Source organism: Notechis scutatus, chromosome 4 (genome assembly GCF_049901735.1).
Source record: "Notechis scutatus isolate UNSWTSFEM ecotype Mainland chromosome 4, rNotScu1.2, whole genome shotgun sequence".
In the NCBI taxonomy this organism is placed as follows: Eukaryota; Metazoa; Chordata; class Lepidosauria; order Squamata; family Elapidae; genus Notechis; species Notechis scutatus.
This window is the reverse complement of record NC_142012.1, coordinates 121,372,296-121,387,711: the sequence shown is the minus strand read 5'-3', so window position 1 is coordinate 121,387,711 and position 15,416 is coordinate 121,372,296. Positions and strand designations below refer to the sequence as shown.

The following is a 15,416-nucleotide window of genomic DNA, read 5'->3' as shown; positions in this document are numbered from 1 at the left end:
AGAATGGTGCAAATGCCACTGAATCCCAGCATTCCCCAGTATTTGCTGCCCTCCTTTTATCTCCAGACAGGGGTGGGATTCTCCCAGTACGGATGAACCCCTTGTTCCAATGATCAGCTGAACCAGTTCACTGCAACGAGCATGTCTGCCTGCCCCTGCTCTTTCCTGTGCTTTATTTTCTTTGTTTAGAGCACAGCTGATTGCCGCGCCTCAGCTGTTTTATTCAGAGATTGCAGTTGAAAGTAAGTATTACAGGTTTTAAAAAATGCAGAGCGCATGTGCGGCGCGTGTGCACGAACCAGTTGTTACACTGGTTGAATTGCACCACTGCCTCCAGGCAGTGTTCTCTTTCTGTTGACAGGCCCCTGTGGCCTATACCCATGTGCTATGAGTTGCACATGTCTTTGTTCTTGAACTGGCTTAGGAGAATGCTCTTTCACAATCTCTGAAGAAATCATGTGAAAGCATGCTCTGTTCTTGCATGATTAGGGTCTGCACAAAACCATGCGGGCTGCTGCATTTTGCATCAGCTGGAGCTTCTGGATGTTCTTCAAGGGCAGCCCCATGTAGAGCTGCAAGGCAGCCATTTTCAGGGGCAGCAGTGGCTCTAGAGTTGATATCAAGGCCCAAGACTCTCCTTCGGGCCCAGTCTTGGTGCTGTACCAAATGTTGCTGTTCAGATGGCACACCTAGATGGTGTTGGGGGATATAGGGAATTGTTATTTTGTTCAGGTTGGGATGACACACCAGCAAAGTCAAAGTCATTTTCTAAATGTTTGAATGCTGAGCTAAAAAAATTAACATCACTGTACATACTGTACCATATCAAAGAATCAACAACTTTTTTATCAGTAGAACTTCTCTGATAGCATGCACACTATTGAAGAAAATAGCCCACGAACCAATAATTGGTTGTTTGGAATCCTAATTTCAAGATGGGAGTGGTCAAGAAATTTTTGTCAAGGCAAAACTGAAAGGGTCTCCTTAGCCCTACTTAAGACTTATCTTGGGATAGAAGAGGAGATTTCTCTGGAAGATGTAACTGGAAGAGAAATTGAGAGAAGCTTTTGGCAACCAGGTTATCTCATTTAGCATAGTGTTGTGATTTGTGAAGGAGAAATAATGTCAGTGTGTATTCAGACACAGTGAAGGTTTATGTGAACTTTTTTGCTTGTTACAAATTCCAGGGAGAATATTCCATGTAATGGGTAAGAATCCTCCCTCCCCTTTAGAAACTGGTACTTTGATGTTGGCACTTTGAAAATGATGCCAGATGTCTTTTTGTGACAACTGCTAACTTCTTTTTGGGGTAATAAGAGTTGGTGGAACTCTTTAATGCTAAGATTCCTGTGTGTTGATTTAACTATATAACGAGTCTCTTTAGGAATAACAATTGTTCTGTTTACATGATCTAAAATTAGTTTAATGATATGAAAAAAAAACAGTGAAATAATGTTTAGCATGTTTGTTTCTATAAAATTTCAAGGTATTTACCAAAAAAAAAAAAAAATCTCAAAAGATTTCTGGGATTGTTCCACGTGAGACTTTTACTCTGCCTCATTCTCTGAATTTTGAAGAGAATGTCATTTTTTAATCCTCCCATGTTTTTCTAGTCTTTGTTTATTTCTTTTTCAACAGAAGAAAAGCTTCCTTTCTTTTGATTTATAACTGTGATGCTTTCCAAAACAGATTCCTTTATGTTTTAAAATCTTTCCTAATTATGATTTCTAATTGATTTAGTCTTTCATATTCAATATTCTGAAAAATAGCCACAGATGTTATTTTTTATTATCAGCTAAATTAAAGCATGCTGTCTGGTATCTTACATTGGTTAACCAACAAGCCAAGCAATTCTTGGTTCAAATCATAATTATATATCTCTCCTTAATAGGCTACCTCTGATGCCTTCCAGATGTGTTAAATTTAAACTCCTTTAGTTCCCATTTTGTATAAACTCTGTTACATGCCTCATCGCTTACTGTCTTCACTTCCTCTCTTTGCTATCTCCTCATTATCATTCTTTATTGTAAAGATTGAACCCTTTTGCTTATGATCTAAGGCACAGCATGCTTTAATGATGCTATAAATATAACACCAAATCACTACCTTGCCTTTATTATTTATTTAACTTAGTGCCTTCTGGTACTATAGCAATGTATTGCTAAGTAGATAGGAACTATTTCATAATACGATTCTGTGGCAGTAAATGTTTGAGTTAAATTAAGGCTATCAAGTTAAAAAAAACTATTGTGTTTAAACGTTTTTGTGCTCTCTCCGATGCATTAATTTAAAACATATTTTACCTTGAAAAGACATCTGAATATTTATATGCATATTCTTATGGCCCGGTTTGATCCAACTTTAGGCTAAAGCTGCTACACCCTTTCCTGCATGGTCAGGAATGAAATTCTTATGTCATATACATTACAGATACTTTTGCCAGCTTGTTAAAAAAGATTAAACACACTGAAAATATACCTAGGATAAACCTTGCTAAAAGTAGCTCGAAACAGATTTAGGAAATGAAAGAATTAGAGAACTATTCCTAGTCAGTATTGATCATGTTGGCAAGGAATTCCTAATTGTTGCCCTGCCAACATACCTAAATATCACAAATAAATACAGGTAGTCCTCAACTTACAACCAACAATCGAGCCCTGAATTTATATTGCTTAAGTGAGTTTTGCCCCATTTAATGAGTTTTCTTGCCACATTTGTTAAGTGAATCACTGCAATTGTCAAATTAGTAATATGGTTGTTAAGTGAATTTGGCTTCCCCACTGTCCACTTGTTAGAAGGTCGCAAAAGGGGATACTATAACCATCATAAATATGAGTCAGTTACCAAGTGTCTGAATTTTTATCATATGACCATGGGGATGCTGCAGTGATCCTAAGTGAAAAATGGTCACAAGTCACTTTTTTCTGTGCCATTGTAACTTTGAACAGTCACTAAATGAACTGTTGTAAGTCGAGGACTACCTGTACAGAGGAAAACTGATTTTTTTTCCTTGCAGAAGTTGTCAGTGTTTTATTAAAGGAACATTCAGAACTTTTGTTCACTTTCTGTACTTTACAGGGGTATAATTCCGGCAGTTCATTTCCATCCGTTTCGGCTATACATATATATCCACAAATGAGAGAGGAAAAAAATGAGCAACGGGACCAGACTGATATTTATAGAAAATACTTAATTTTAATGCAACTAAAAATATTTCTGTTAAAACACAGCATTTTTATTCGATTTGATATCAAGGAAGCTTAAGCCAATGAAGGTTTTCATTCCATTTCCAAGGGTTAATTAACTCTGTGTTTTTCTCAGATAGTTACAAGATACCCATAACCTATAGAAGTGGTCCATAATCTATATCCAGAATATTGACAGGTATTTAAGCCTTGGGTTAATACATGCCTCACAAACCTTAGTTTGTGGGATTGAGACTCACATGAGCCTCTCCACTTGTCAGATTGCTATGTTAGTAACATATTTCTTTCTTGCATTGTAGGACAAAGAAACCTGCATAGGAATCAACAATCAGAGTTACAGTTGTGAAACAGGCCATTGCTGTGGACAGTCTCAATGCTGCAATTACTATTATGAACTCTGGTGTAAGTTTTTAAAATTCATTTTATAATATAAATCATAAACTGCTTTTGGGTTTAGCATCTGACTTTATCTTTATCTCCCCCTCTCAAAGAAATGCTTTTATAGATTGAAATTTAAGCATGGTAAAAAACTGACTATATATGGCAAAATGTCTACTTGATACATTTCAATATAAGGCAGGAAAGGCTCTAGTCTAGATCACACTGTTTGATAGGCTTTGCAGGAAATATATAGAAGAATGTTTCCTGCTTGTTTTTCCATTTTTTATTTTTATTTTCGGTGGGCTTCAGTTTCGCCCTGTGATAACCTTTGTATCAAATGTCAGACTAGGAATAAGTACTTCTGTTTGACAGTGATTCTACTTCCTCTAAGGCATTTCCAATAGATTCTATTTCTTATTAGGAAATTATCCTGTTAGATACTAATGTTTTTATTCTGTTTTCTTTGTTGTTTAATTCTGGAAGAGGTCATTCAGGGTTTTTGAGTTCATTGGTATCATCCAAATATTTATATCTCCCGTTTATTGGACACTGGTAAGGCAGCAGAGACTTTGAACAGATGCTTGGTATCAGTAACAAGCGAGAGCCAACACACTGAAGTTCAGTCCACACTTGAAATGTGGGTCAGAGATATCCATGAATGATGAATCCACTAGATTAAGTGGACATTTTTAATATGTGATATTTTTTTAAATTTTTAAAAAGATTTCATTTTGTTGGCATGTACCATAAACAGATTCAATTTCTGCTTGAATCTGACCTAAAGATTATGAGAAAGAGTCTGTTTTTGGCTGCATATCAAGGGATTCTCTCCTCCAGATTTAAAATTTACTCCCTTTATGTTTATTTTCCATTAAAGTTTGTTTAATAATTTAACAAATTTTAACAAGAACAAATATGCAAAAATGGAAAAAAATAGGAAGCATAACAATAGCTAACTTAACAATAACAAAACAACAAAAGGGGAACACCATTTGTTCATAACATATCCATTACATGTTAAACAATATTTCAAAATTTTTAACCTAAATTTAAAAAATAATTATTGTTACAAAATGTCATAAATCTGTGTGGAAGAAGAGCCATGTTGGCGCAGTGAGTAGAATCCTGTACTGCAGGTTATTTCTGCTGACTCCCTGCTGCCAGCAGTTCGGTAGTTCGATTCTCACCGGCTCAAGGTTAATTCAGCCTTCCATCCTTCCGAGGTCCATAAAATGTTGGGGGCAAGATGCTGACTCGGTAAACTTCTTAGAGAGCTGTAAAGCACTGTGAAGCAGTATATAAGTCTAAGTGCTAAGTGCTATATTGTGTCTTTATTGTATGAAATTGCTTTTCAAAAACAAAATTACATATTTTTTGAATTCAGTGTTTATATCACAAATAATACTACTTTGCTAATTTCTCACAGTATTTCTCTTCGAAACACCCAATACCTAATATATTCATAATTTCTCAAGCATCATATCAGTCAGTTGGTCTTTTAAATTTTATTTTACATCTCCAACAAAGACTGTATGTCCATTCTTTAAAATACATCCTTTGAGGTTTCTATTAGTCCTTTTCATTTACACTTTTATTACCTCTAGATTATAGTTTCATTTGTTCAAAAGCTAAAGATGGTGATAGTAATAGTTATTGAGCAAATACTTGAAAAATGAGCACAAACAAGACATTATTCTTGCTATTTTTCTTCATCTCTACAAGTTTGTAGGTAAGACAGACTTAAATATTCCCAGTTCAAATTTCCATTGCTGTCTTTTGCTTTGCAACAGCCCCAATGCCCTAATGCAGTGGTCCCCAACCTTTCCAGCATGGTGGCCCAGTGTGGCCATGTGAGTGGCAGGCTCATGTGCATAGGCACAGCTCCATTGGTGCAAGCAGTGGGCACAGACACCTTCCTCACATGAATGAAGCTTAGTGCATGAGAGGAGGGTGCTTGTGCGTGAAGCTGCACTAGCATGACAGGCAGGCATTTGCATTCCTGCGCGAAGTTCTACTCGCGTGAGAGTGCTCGTGTACAAAGCTCTATTCGTGCAAATGGAGCTTCATGCATGAGCTCAAGGCCCACTGTTTGCGCAAGTGGAACTTTGCACACTTGTCTGCTGCTCACGTGAGTGGAACTTTGTGCACACGCGCTTGCCCATCGTTTGCACAGCCCAGTTTTGAACAGGGGTTGGGGACCCCTGCCCTAGTGGGCAGATCACAAGTCCAGTTAAAGATGGATGCTTTTGTGTATGCTGTGGTTCTTATAAACTAGAGTGGACAGGGTTTAAAACAGTCAGGCAGCCATATTAGGATCAGTTCTGCTAAATAATCACCTGTTTAACTGCAACAATTTATATGTTTCGCTGGGGATTCTGTATAGTTTTCTCCAAGGATAATGATTACTGTCTTAGGAATTAACCTGAATCCTATGCAATTCAATAGGTGAATTGTTTATGTTTCAGATTTATTTTTGCTCCATCTAGATCAATGATGGCTAACCTTTTCAGCTTGGTGTGTCGAAAATCGGGAAAAAGTGTAGCCTTCCTCGGGTCGTGTGTCACTTCAAGAAATATCAATAATTTGGTTTATGACGGACTGGGCTGGGGTGATCACACAGGGCTGTGAAACTCGTCTCCCTGGTCTCAGGGCTGCAGGTGCAGGATGTGGGGATCGGAAGGCCACCTTACAGGGCTGTGAACCTCATGGATCTCCTTTCCTCCTGTAGCGTTCCTGAGGTAATGAAACTGACAAACCTCAGTTTATGGCGGTTAAAACTGGTTCTCTGCTGCAAAGATCTTGCGGCAGCGGTGACACCACGCCTCCACGCAACAAGCAGGGAGCAGGGATTGGAGCAGAGGACAGGCAGCCTCTAAATGTGCAGGTTTTCCCCACACCAACAGGCGTGTCAGTCAAAGTGCCTCAGCGTGTCACGAGTGACACGCGTGTCATAGGTTAGCCATCACTGATCTAGATAGCTGTTTTTCTCTGATGAGTCAGCAGTGTTTTTGGTGCAAAAGGTTGTGTTATTGAAATCTGGTGATTGTCTTTCCTGGCCCATTACAAATATATGAGGTCCACATTAGTATTACTTCTCTCCCAAAATATGTCTAACAACCTATCTTCCTTGTCCTATTGTTTAAAATGAAAATGTCTGTTTTTTAAAGACAGTGAAACAGAATTTAAACTTTATTCAACTTGTTCTTTTATATTAAGTCTATGTATGTGTGTGTGTGTGTGTGTGTGTGTGTGTGTGTGTGTGTGTGTGTATGTATATATATATACATATATATACATATATATATATATATATATATATATATATATATATATATATATATATATATATAATTTTCTTAAGTTTTCACGGGTACTGACATATATGGTATTCAGCTTTGTTCGGGTATTTTCCCACGTCATTACAGTTGTGCTTTTAAAGTTGTAGCAACGTTTCGGCAGAATCTCATCTGCCATCATCAGGCTTCTGTATTGTGTTCGTCTGTCTGTATGTATGTATGTGTATGTATGTATACACACACACACACACACAGAGAGAGAGAGAGAGAGATACAGATACAGATACAGTATATGTGTGTGCTTGTCTATGTATGTTTGGTAAATAACTTTCAGTAAGCACTTCAAATACACTTTTAATATAATTTTGTAGACTAGGCCATTATGCTTGTAGGATAAGAGTGTAAGTGGTAATTATTTATCTCAATTCAGTCTCTTAGACTTTGCAGCTTAATAGTTAATATCTAAAGATAAACTTCAGACAGCCAACTTCGTGTAGTGGTTAAAACAACAGGTTGGAGAAAGAAAGACATGTGGTCTGATCCCACCTTAGGCATGATGCCAATTGGGTGACCTTGAGGCAGTCACATTCTCTTAGACCTAGGAAGATGGCAGTGGCAAGCAACTTCTGAAATCTTGGCAAGAAAATGGTAGGGACTCAATCCAGGCAGACACCAGGAGTCAAGGCTGACGTGAAGGGGGGAAAAAAGCAGGATAAACTTGAAGCAGGCCCTTATTTAATTCACCATAAAATGTTTTGCCCATTTTCTTCACTTGCTTGCTCTTCATTCTTTATCACAGCTAATCTGTTAGATTTGAGTAAGATAAAGGTAGTTACGACCGCAAGTGAGCCCAAGCTTTCTGTTGTTAAGTGAGACATTTGTTAACTGAGTTTTGACCCATTTTATGACCTTCCTTACCACACTTGTTAAGTGAATCACTGCAGGGGATAAGTTAGTAACCCAGTTGTTAAGTGAATCTGGCTTCCCTATTGGCTTTGCTTGTCACAAGGTCGCAAAAAAAATGATCACATGACTGTGGGACACAGCAACGGTCATAAGTATGTACCAGTTGCCAAGCATCTGAATTTTGATCTCATGATCATGGGGCTTCTGCAAAGATCATAACTGTAAAAAACAATTATAAGTCACATTTTTTTCAGTTCTGTTGTAACTTTGAATGGTCACTAAAGGAACTGTTATAAGTCAAGGACTACCTCTAATTGGAAGGCAAAGATATGGTTCTAGGGAAAGGGAAAGGAATTATTTGTTATGCAGTTGATTTGGCTATACTGAGACTTGCTGCTAGTGAGGCAGTGGCACCTACCCAAGTTTACTGTGAACTCTTGGGCAGACTATTCTGTTCCTGTTTTTGAACAGTGAAAAAGAAAACATGTTTTTCCATTCTGAGTAGAGGATAAAAGGCTCTTCTCTCAGTGAACTTTTTGCTTTGACTCTTTACGTTGGAGAAACATTTTTGTCTGCTTAAAGATGTTTCTGTTTCATCCTTTATTATCTGTTGCTGTAGAACAGACGTTTGAGTAGTTAGAATCTTCATATGCCAATCGGGGGGAGATAATTTTGAGGAAAAATATTGACACAGGCTGAGTCAACCTTGAGTTGGTCAGGATCAAAATGCTGGCAGCCGGCAGAATTAGCCTGCAATACTGCATTCTAACCACTGCGCAACCAAGGAGCCACCACAGAAGCTACTGCTTTCTTCTAGTAGATAATAGAATAATCTAAAGCAGGGGTGTCCAACCTTGGCAACTTTAAGACTTGTGGACTTCAACTCCCAGAATTCCTCAGACCACTGCAGTAGCAGCTGATTCCCTCACAATTTCAACACACACACACACACACACACACACACACACACACACACACCACCTGAGTCAGGTGCTTTCAGAATCCTTTTCTGCTTTACTGGGAAGCTACCAGCATGTTTGACTTGACCACACATGCAGGTTTTTTGGAAATAAAAGTGTGGAATCTCTCTCTACAGCCAGCATTGCAACCGCACACAACCCTACAACATGTCTGCAGATTGCCAGTGACACACTGGCTCAGTGAGAAATGAACTTCCTGCTTTAGCCAATGCAGCTGTCCTATTTGGTCTGCCAATCCATACACAGCCATATGGAGACCAGAGGGGAGATCCCACCATTTTCTACATTGTTAGCTTAGTCACAATACAGCAAAGCTTACACTAAGAAGAAATGAAAATTTCAACTGTAGTTCAAAAAAATTACAAAGCCAGCTGATATTACAAGAAAGAAAGTTGTGTCCTATTAGCTACTCAACTTGAATGAAGTATATGTAAAAGTTGCCTTCTGGTTGTATTTCCTCCCCCATTTGCCTTATCTTTCAAAAAGGAAATGTTGCTGTACTATGATACCTTAAGACAATGAATTTAATGTGCTTTTTTTCTTCATATTTTATTAAGAAATACTGAATATAAGCATTTCATGGTTTTGCTCAGAAATGCACAGTTTTAGATGAAGCTGTTCAACTAGAAGATATTTTTTGAAAAAAACCTAAAGCACTGGAAACTAAAATTAGTTTTGGTTTCCAAAGCTAATTTCTAAAGGTTCTTTGCGTTTATGTATTTTTTTCAGCCAACACTGTTTTCCATATTTTAGCTACTATTGATCCAAAGGAAGAGATTTCTCACATTTCAGGGTTTTGCAATGGGAGAGCTTGCAATTAACAGAAAACAGTTGAATTATTTTTCATGCTACAGTTGCAATGAAAAAAAAAATATAGTTGAATTAATTAACACAGATTTCTGAGTAATTTTCCCAATTTCCTCAAAACCTTTGCCCTAAATGAGTAACTAAATGAGCATTGCCACCAGAGATGGTAATATGTACCAATTTAATTACAGTTCTCATTTTTCTTAAGATTATATAAATCTTCATTCCCTAAATTATCTTTTATGTAAAATGTAAAGTACTTTTCTTTGCTCAGAACCTAGCTGTACCCATGTCTCAAGTTCAGGCATTATTATAAGAAGGAAAAAAACAAATCTGCATGCACACGTACATACATACATTCTATAATTTTTTAAAAAACTCAAGGCAGCAACTATACCTTATACTTCTCTCTCCTATTTTCCCCACAACAACAGTCCTGTGAAGTGAGTTGGGCTGAGAGAAAATGATTCAAAGTCACTCAGCCAGCTTTCGTTTTCAACATTAGCTATAACTCTTCTATGATATTCTCCATTCCCTCCCTCCCCTCTGTTAAATATTGGGATATTTTAATAGTATTTCCATTCTATAAATGGAAAACAAAATTTCTGGTAATTTTGGCTATTTATCATGAGTGTTTTACTAGTTTAAGGATACTTTGTTATTTCTTAACAAAATTAAGGTACAATGTTTTTTATAATAACCATATATTTAATGTCTTTAATTATTTCATCTTTCTTTCCCATTCATACTTATTTTTTTTAATCTTACCTGTCATGAAGTCAGCCTTAAAATATGCTCAGTTTTCTGTCAGAAGCAATAGTTTTCACTTGACCTCCATGATATCAACTGGGGGCTTCCCACAGGCCACTTTCATTCAAGTCCTCAATTTTAATCTTTGTGATGATTTTATTTACAATTGACTGGAATAAATATGTAAAAATAATTGGTAACTCTGCATGTTGCTTCTATTTATGTCTCCTGACAGTTGGTTTATTGACAGATACAGACTCGCTGCAAATGGTTACACACATATGCAGTAGTTATAGATAAAGCTTTTCTTCTGAAGAAGAAATACTCTGAATAAAATTTACTTTCCCTTTCTCCTTTTTCTTTTTCCATAGGGTTTTGGCTAGTATGGACGATCATCATCATTTTGAGTTGTTGTTGTGTCTGCCACCACCGACGCGCCAAACACAGACTTCAGGCACAACAACGGCAACATGAAATTAACTTGATTGCCTACCGTGAAGCTCATAACTACTCCAGCCTGCCATTTTATTTCCGTATGTACTGCATGCAAGGAGTAGCTGTCTTCAAAGACCAAGACCAAAATATTGCTATATTGAGAGGAGACATGACTACAACAGGGTTCCCCCCCCCCCAAAAAAAAGTGGCAGGAATGGTACAGAAAGGTTGGTTGATAAGGAGAGAGTGCAGGTTTATAATATCCTGAGAGACTGCGCCCTATCCTTTCTAGCAATTTGACTGTTCTAGTTGAAGCTGGCTAACCTTTATTGATATAGGCAAAATTTAAGTTGTATAGGTGACTGACTGAAAAACAAAGATAAAACCATGAGCTAACTTTGTATCAAGCATGGTAAAGGTATATTTCTTTTTGAATTATCTTCCAGATCTACTGTAAAAAGAAACAAAAAGCATATTTGCTGATTAGTCTGAACAAAATCAGTAGCAGTAATAAAAGCTGAGTTGTTTTTATTTTTTTAATATTTTCCCTCTGTGACTAATACAACATCAGTGTCATGGAGCTATTATAAAAAGGAGCTGCCATATATCACTAGAATGCAAAAGGATCTAGATATTTGAGATCTGTTGTTATTAGTATTTGTAATAGTGTCTGATGCCACTTTTCTATCTGTGTTTTACTAAAACATGTAGGCATATTTAGTAAATCAAGAGCAGGCAGTCTGAGAATTTCCAGTGTTCCTCAGTGCAATTACTATACATCCCATATAATATCACAGATTATGAGAACTATGATCCAAAATATCTGCAGGATATCAGTGTTAAATTTGGTAAGGGGTAAGAAAGGGAAATATGGAAAGAAAAAGTAAGTAAAGGGAAGGTACTTACATGTCAAGTTTATTTCTGAGAAATACCATAGTTAAAGGGACCTCTAATTTTACAATGGATGGTAAGATATCTATATATTTCCTTTTCTTCTCCAGAATTTTGTTTAGTCATGAGCCGGATAATTAATTTAGCATCACTGGTATTAAAGGCCACTTAAATTGATTGTATGAATTTCTGGGTTTGAATATTGCCTGCATGTTACAGCATAAGCAGTTGTTACTTTCTAAATAAAGTAAGAAATTGAGATTTTGTAAAAAATAAAATAGCTAGAAATGTACTTATATAGAACAAAATGGGTCTTAATGTGATTTAGATTTCATCTATATAGAAATATGGAAGTAACTTGTCCTCCCTACCTCCCCATTTAGGATTTTTGCCAAATTATTTACTACCTCCCTATGAGGAAGTGGTGAATCGACCTCCAACCCCTCCCCCACCATATAGTGCCTTACATCAGCAATGCATTCCACCTGGCAATGGCAGTACAGCACCAGATACAAGAAACCTACAGCCAGCTCAGGCAGGCACGCTGTCAGGAGCAGAAAGCAATAATGAAAATATGGACAACACTGCCTCTCCAAGCATCGGGCATTCGGAATCCTCCAGTCCACCAGCTGAGCGATCAACTTCCAAAGCAACATGTGGTGAACCAAGGAATTCCAGCAGCAGAATGGAATTAGAAGATGCGGTTGACCATGTATCTACTTCTGATAAGGAGCCAGAGTGCAAGGAAGAATTGCTTAAGGATTACAACTCAGAAAGCTTAGATCAAAACAGTGCTTTTTCAGATGCTAAAGACAAGACACCAGGCAGACACCGAAGGTTTACCGGAGATTCAGGCATTGAAATCTGTATCTGTAACCAGGACCACCATGATAATGATCTCAAGGAGTTAGATGGGTTCATTGATGATGGATCCATGGACTTCTGTGATAGTTGCAGTGGCCATCCACCCCATGGAGATGAGGAAGAAGGGCTTGTCAGTGCTTCAGATGAACAGCATGGAGAGCACAACCATCACCACCTCTCCAGACAACCTGTGTGTGTGCTCCTGAACACCATAAATGAGCAGGACTCTCCAAACTCTTATACCAATACATCTCCCAGCTAAAACAACATCAGAAGGGAAGATCTACAAAATGATAAATATAACCAAAACCAAATTGGTTCATCTTTTTCTTCAGATGTAACTATGGGAATAATTTAAAATCTGTTCAGAAGGGGGCAGATGTGTTTAGGCTTTTCTTTTCTTCTTTTTGTGCTAAAATTGCCTCTTCTGTCCTCTGACTGGTTAGAGACTTGATTTAAAGTGTGATCATTTATACAGAGAGAAAAGGGGGGAAACACTTCCTATTGCTGATTTTGGTGATGGTTTATTTGGTTGGTTGTCACCTTAAAAGTTTTCAGGATCTGCTTTATGTTCTGATCAGAAACTTTAAACTAGTGAGAACAAGGAGTACTAACTAGTGTTTAACACCCCTCTCTTGCCCCCCGGTCTTATTAGTATATTTTCCCCACCCCTCTTTTCAGGTGTCTTCCCAAAGCCTGTGGCATTTGATAGCCCTGGCAATATGTTTAGGTAGTACTATGGAGAAGTTGAAATAAACTCCCAAAAGACTGGGTTGTTACGGTTTTTGCTTTTAGCCAATAGAATGCATCTCTGATGCATTTTGATTACAACAGTCTGTAATAAATGTTTTCTTCTTGAAGCTGGTAAAGGACCAGTTTCTTTCAAAAACAAAACCGTTAGCCAAAAACACAGCATTTATGCAAGAGGGGCCTTCAGACATTTTGCCCTTTATTTTATTTTTAAGGCAAATGTGTAGCTATAAGTTGAGACTCCTTGAAGAAGTTCTCCTTTTCCAGTACTTGGGTCTTTACGTAACTTGCAACTAGTATGCTGCAGTGCAAAAGGACAGGGGCGTTGCAATTTCAGACCAGCACACTAGTTAAAAATGACAAAACCAAAACATACAAAAGAACAGGGCTGTCTTCAGGTGCCTTCAGATTTCAGCGATGCTTTTTGAACAAATGGAGAAATCAATTCATTGCAAATGGATAATTTGCAACATTAATGTGGAAGACCTGTGCAGTATTTTCTTTCCTTAGTCCAAAAGTTAGTATGATTCTAACAAGTGACCACTTAAAAGAACTGAGTGTCTGTGTCTCGCTCTCTTGAAAGCGGCACAGGCTACTGTACAATGTCTGTGAGTATGTGTGTATGTGTGTGTGTGTGTCTGCATGTGTGTTTCCTACTGGTAAGATGAAATTTGCTGCTGTAAGACTGCAGGAAAAAAAAGACTGTTGCTTTGCTTTAACCAAACAATGGAAGTTTTGTTTGTAACAACATCAAAGGGAAGGGGAAGAAACTCAGAACAACTGAAACTAACATTCCTCGGAGTGTTCCTGTGGAAGAGACCAACCCTTGGTTTCTATATTAAGTGTGATGGACATCTCTTTTTATTTTCCCCTTTCCCTTTTTCTTGAATTACGGTTGTCTGGGTCATTTATTGTTATAAAATAGACTTTCAGATTTGATTGTTTGAACCAAAATTGGTTTGAAATATGGTGTAAACCCAAATATAATGCCTTTTTTCTGATAATTCCTTGTGTTTCATTTTCTTTGGGAAAAAATAGAACAGAAACATCACAATGAAAAATGTTTTGTTTGTTTACATTTGATCAAGGAATTCTGAACATAATACAGAGTAATGTAGATAGAACTTCATGCTTAACAGATATACTGTCAGTAGCAGATATCCATTTATATACAGCTATACAGTGAAAATAGCAATACTGTAGAAGCCAGAGCTGCACCTTTTCACTAGACTATTCTTCACATCTTGCTTACTTCCATGGGAAAACCAGGCAGTTTCAATGTCTTACTTTTGGAAGAATATTTTTATTTATTTATGAATTATGCAGAAATAGAAAAGAAACCTGATGTTATTTGTTTTAATATTTGTTCATCAGTGATCAAAATCCCACTGTAACTTTATGGTTTGAATTGCATTACATTAAATTGCTTGGTGACATTGAGTTTAATTTCATATCCGGAAAAATCTAGATAGAACATTACTAGCTATCATGATTTATATATAGTTAATTAATGGAAATGGACAATTGGGATGGATAGAATTTCATTTGCATCAAAGCTGTTTTACATTCTGGTCTTTTGGTGCGTACCTGCGCTATTGTGGACTTTAGAGCCATATCCAGCCATTTTATGCATACATCATTTGGCCTAATAATTGAAGAGAGCAGTACTGAAGCAAATGACAAACTAACCTGTAAGATGATAAGACACTCTGGTACTTTGTGAGACTTGATTCTATTTCCTAATAAGACCACAATTATTATAGTATATGTTAATTGCTATATTTGTATACACAAAATGCTGTTTCCACAATACAAAATGAGAATGTAGCAGATAGTTGTTTGAGAAAATGCATTATCAAGTCCTCTCTCCCTCCTTCCCTCCGTGTGTGTGTGTGTGTGTGTGTGTGTGAGAGAGAGAGAGAGAGAAAAGTCCGGTTCACAATCCATTGGCTCAGTGGTGGTCGTTGATTGAAACTCATAAGGGAATATCACTACCGCCATCTTGAGTCCGGAAGCAGTTGCATAGATGGAAGGCATAGACATTTTGGTGAGGTACTGACGTTTAGTACTGTAAGCAGCCAGTACCCTCTGATGTTCTGCTATTGATAAGATGGCTATTATGTCAATATACCTCAGTGCGACGCAAAGAC

At 37.3% G+C, this 15,416-nt stretch overlaps 1 protein-coding gene across 2 annotated transcripts in view; it reads left to right on the top strand.

Moving 5' to 3' along the window:
- The window catches only part of WBP1L (WW domain binding protein 1 like), a 44,891-nt gene extending 30,621 nt beyond the window's left edge, over positions 1-14,270 (top strand). For both annotated transcript variants that reach the window (XM_026666354.2, XM_026666439.2), the window contains exons 2-4: positions 3,506-3,608; positions 10,698-10,859; positions 12,036-14,270. In XM_026666354.2, the coding sequence (XP_026522139.2) occupies positions 3,506-3,608; positions 10,698-10,859; positions 12,036-12,778 (1,008 nt within the window). In that variant the 3' untranslated portion in view covers positions 12,779-14,270. The remainder of the gene's footprint in view (positions 1-3,505; positions 3,609-10,697; positions 10,860-12,035) is intronic.
- Positions 14,271-15,416: the final 1,146 nt, after the last annotated feature.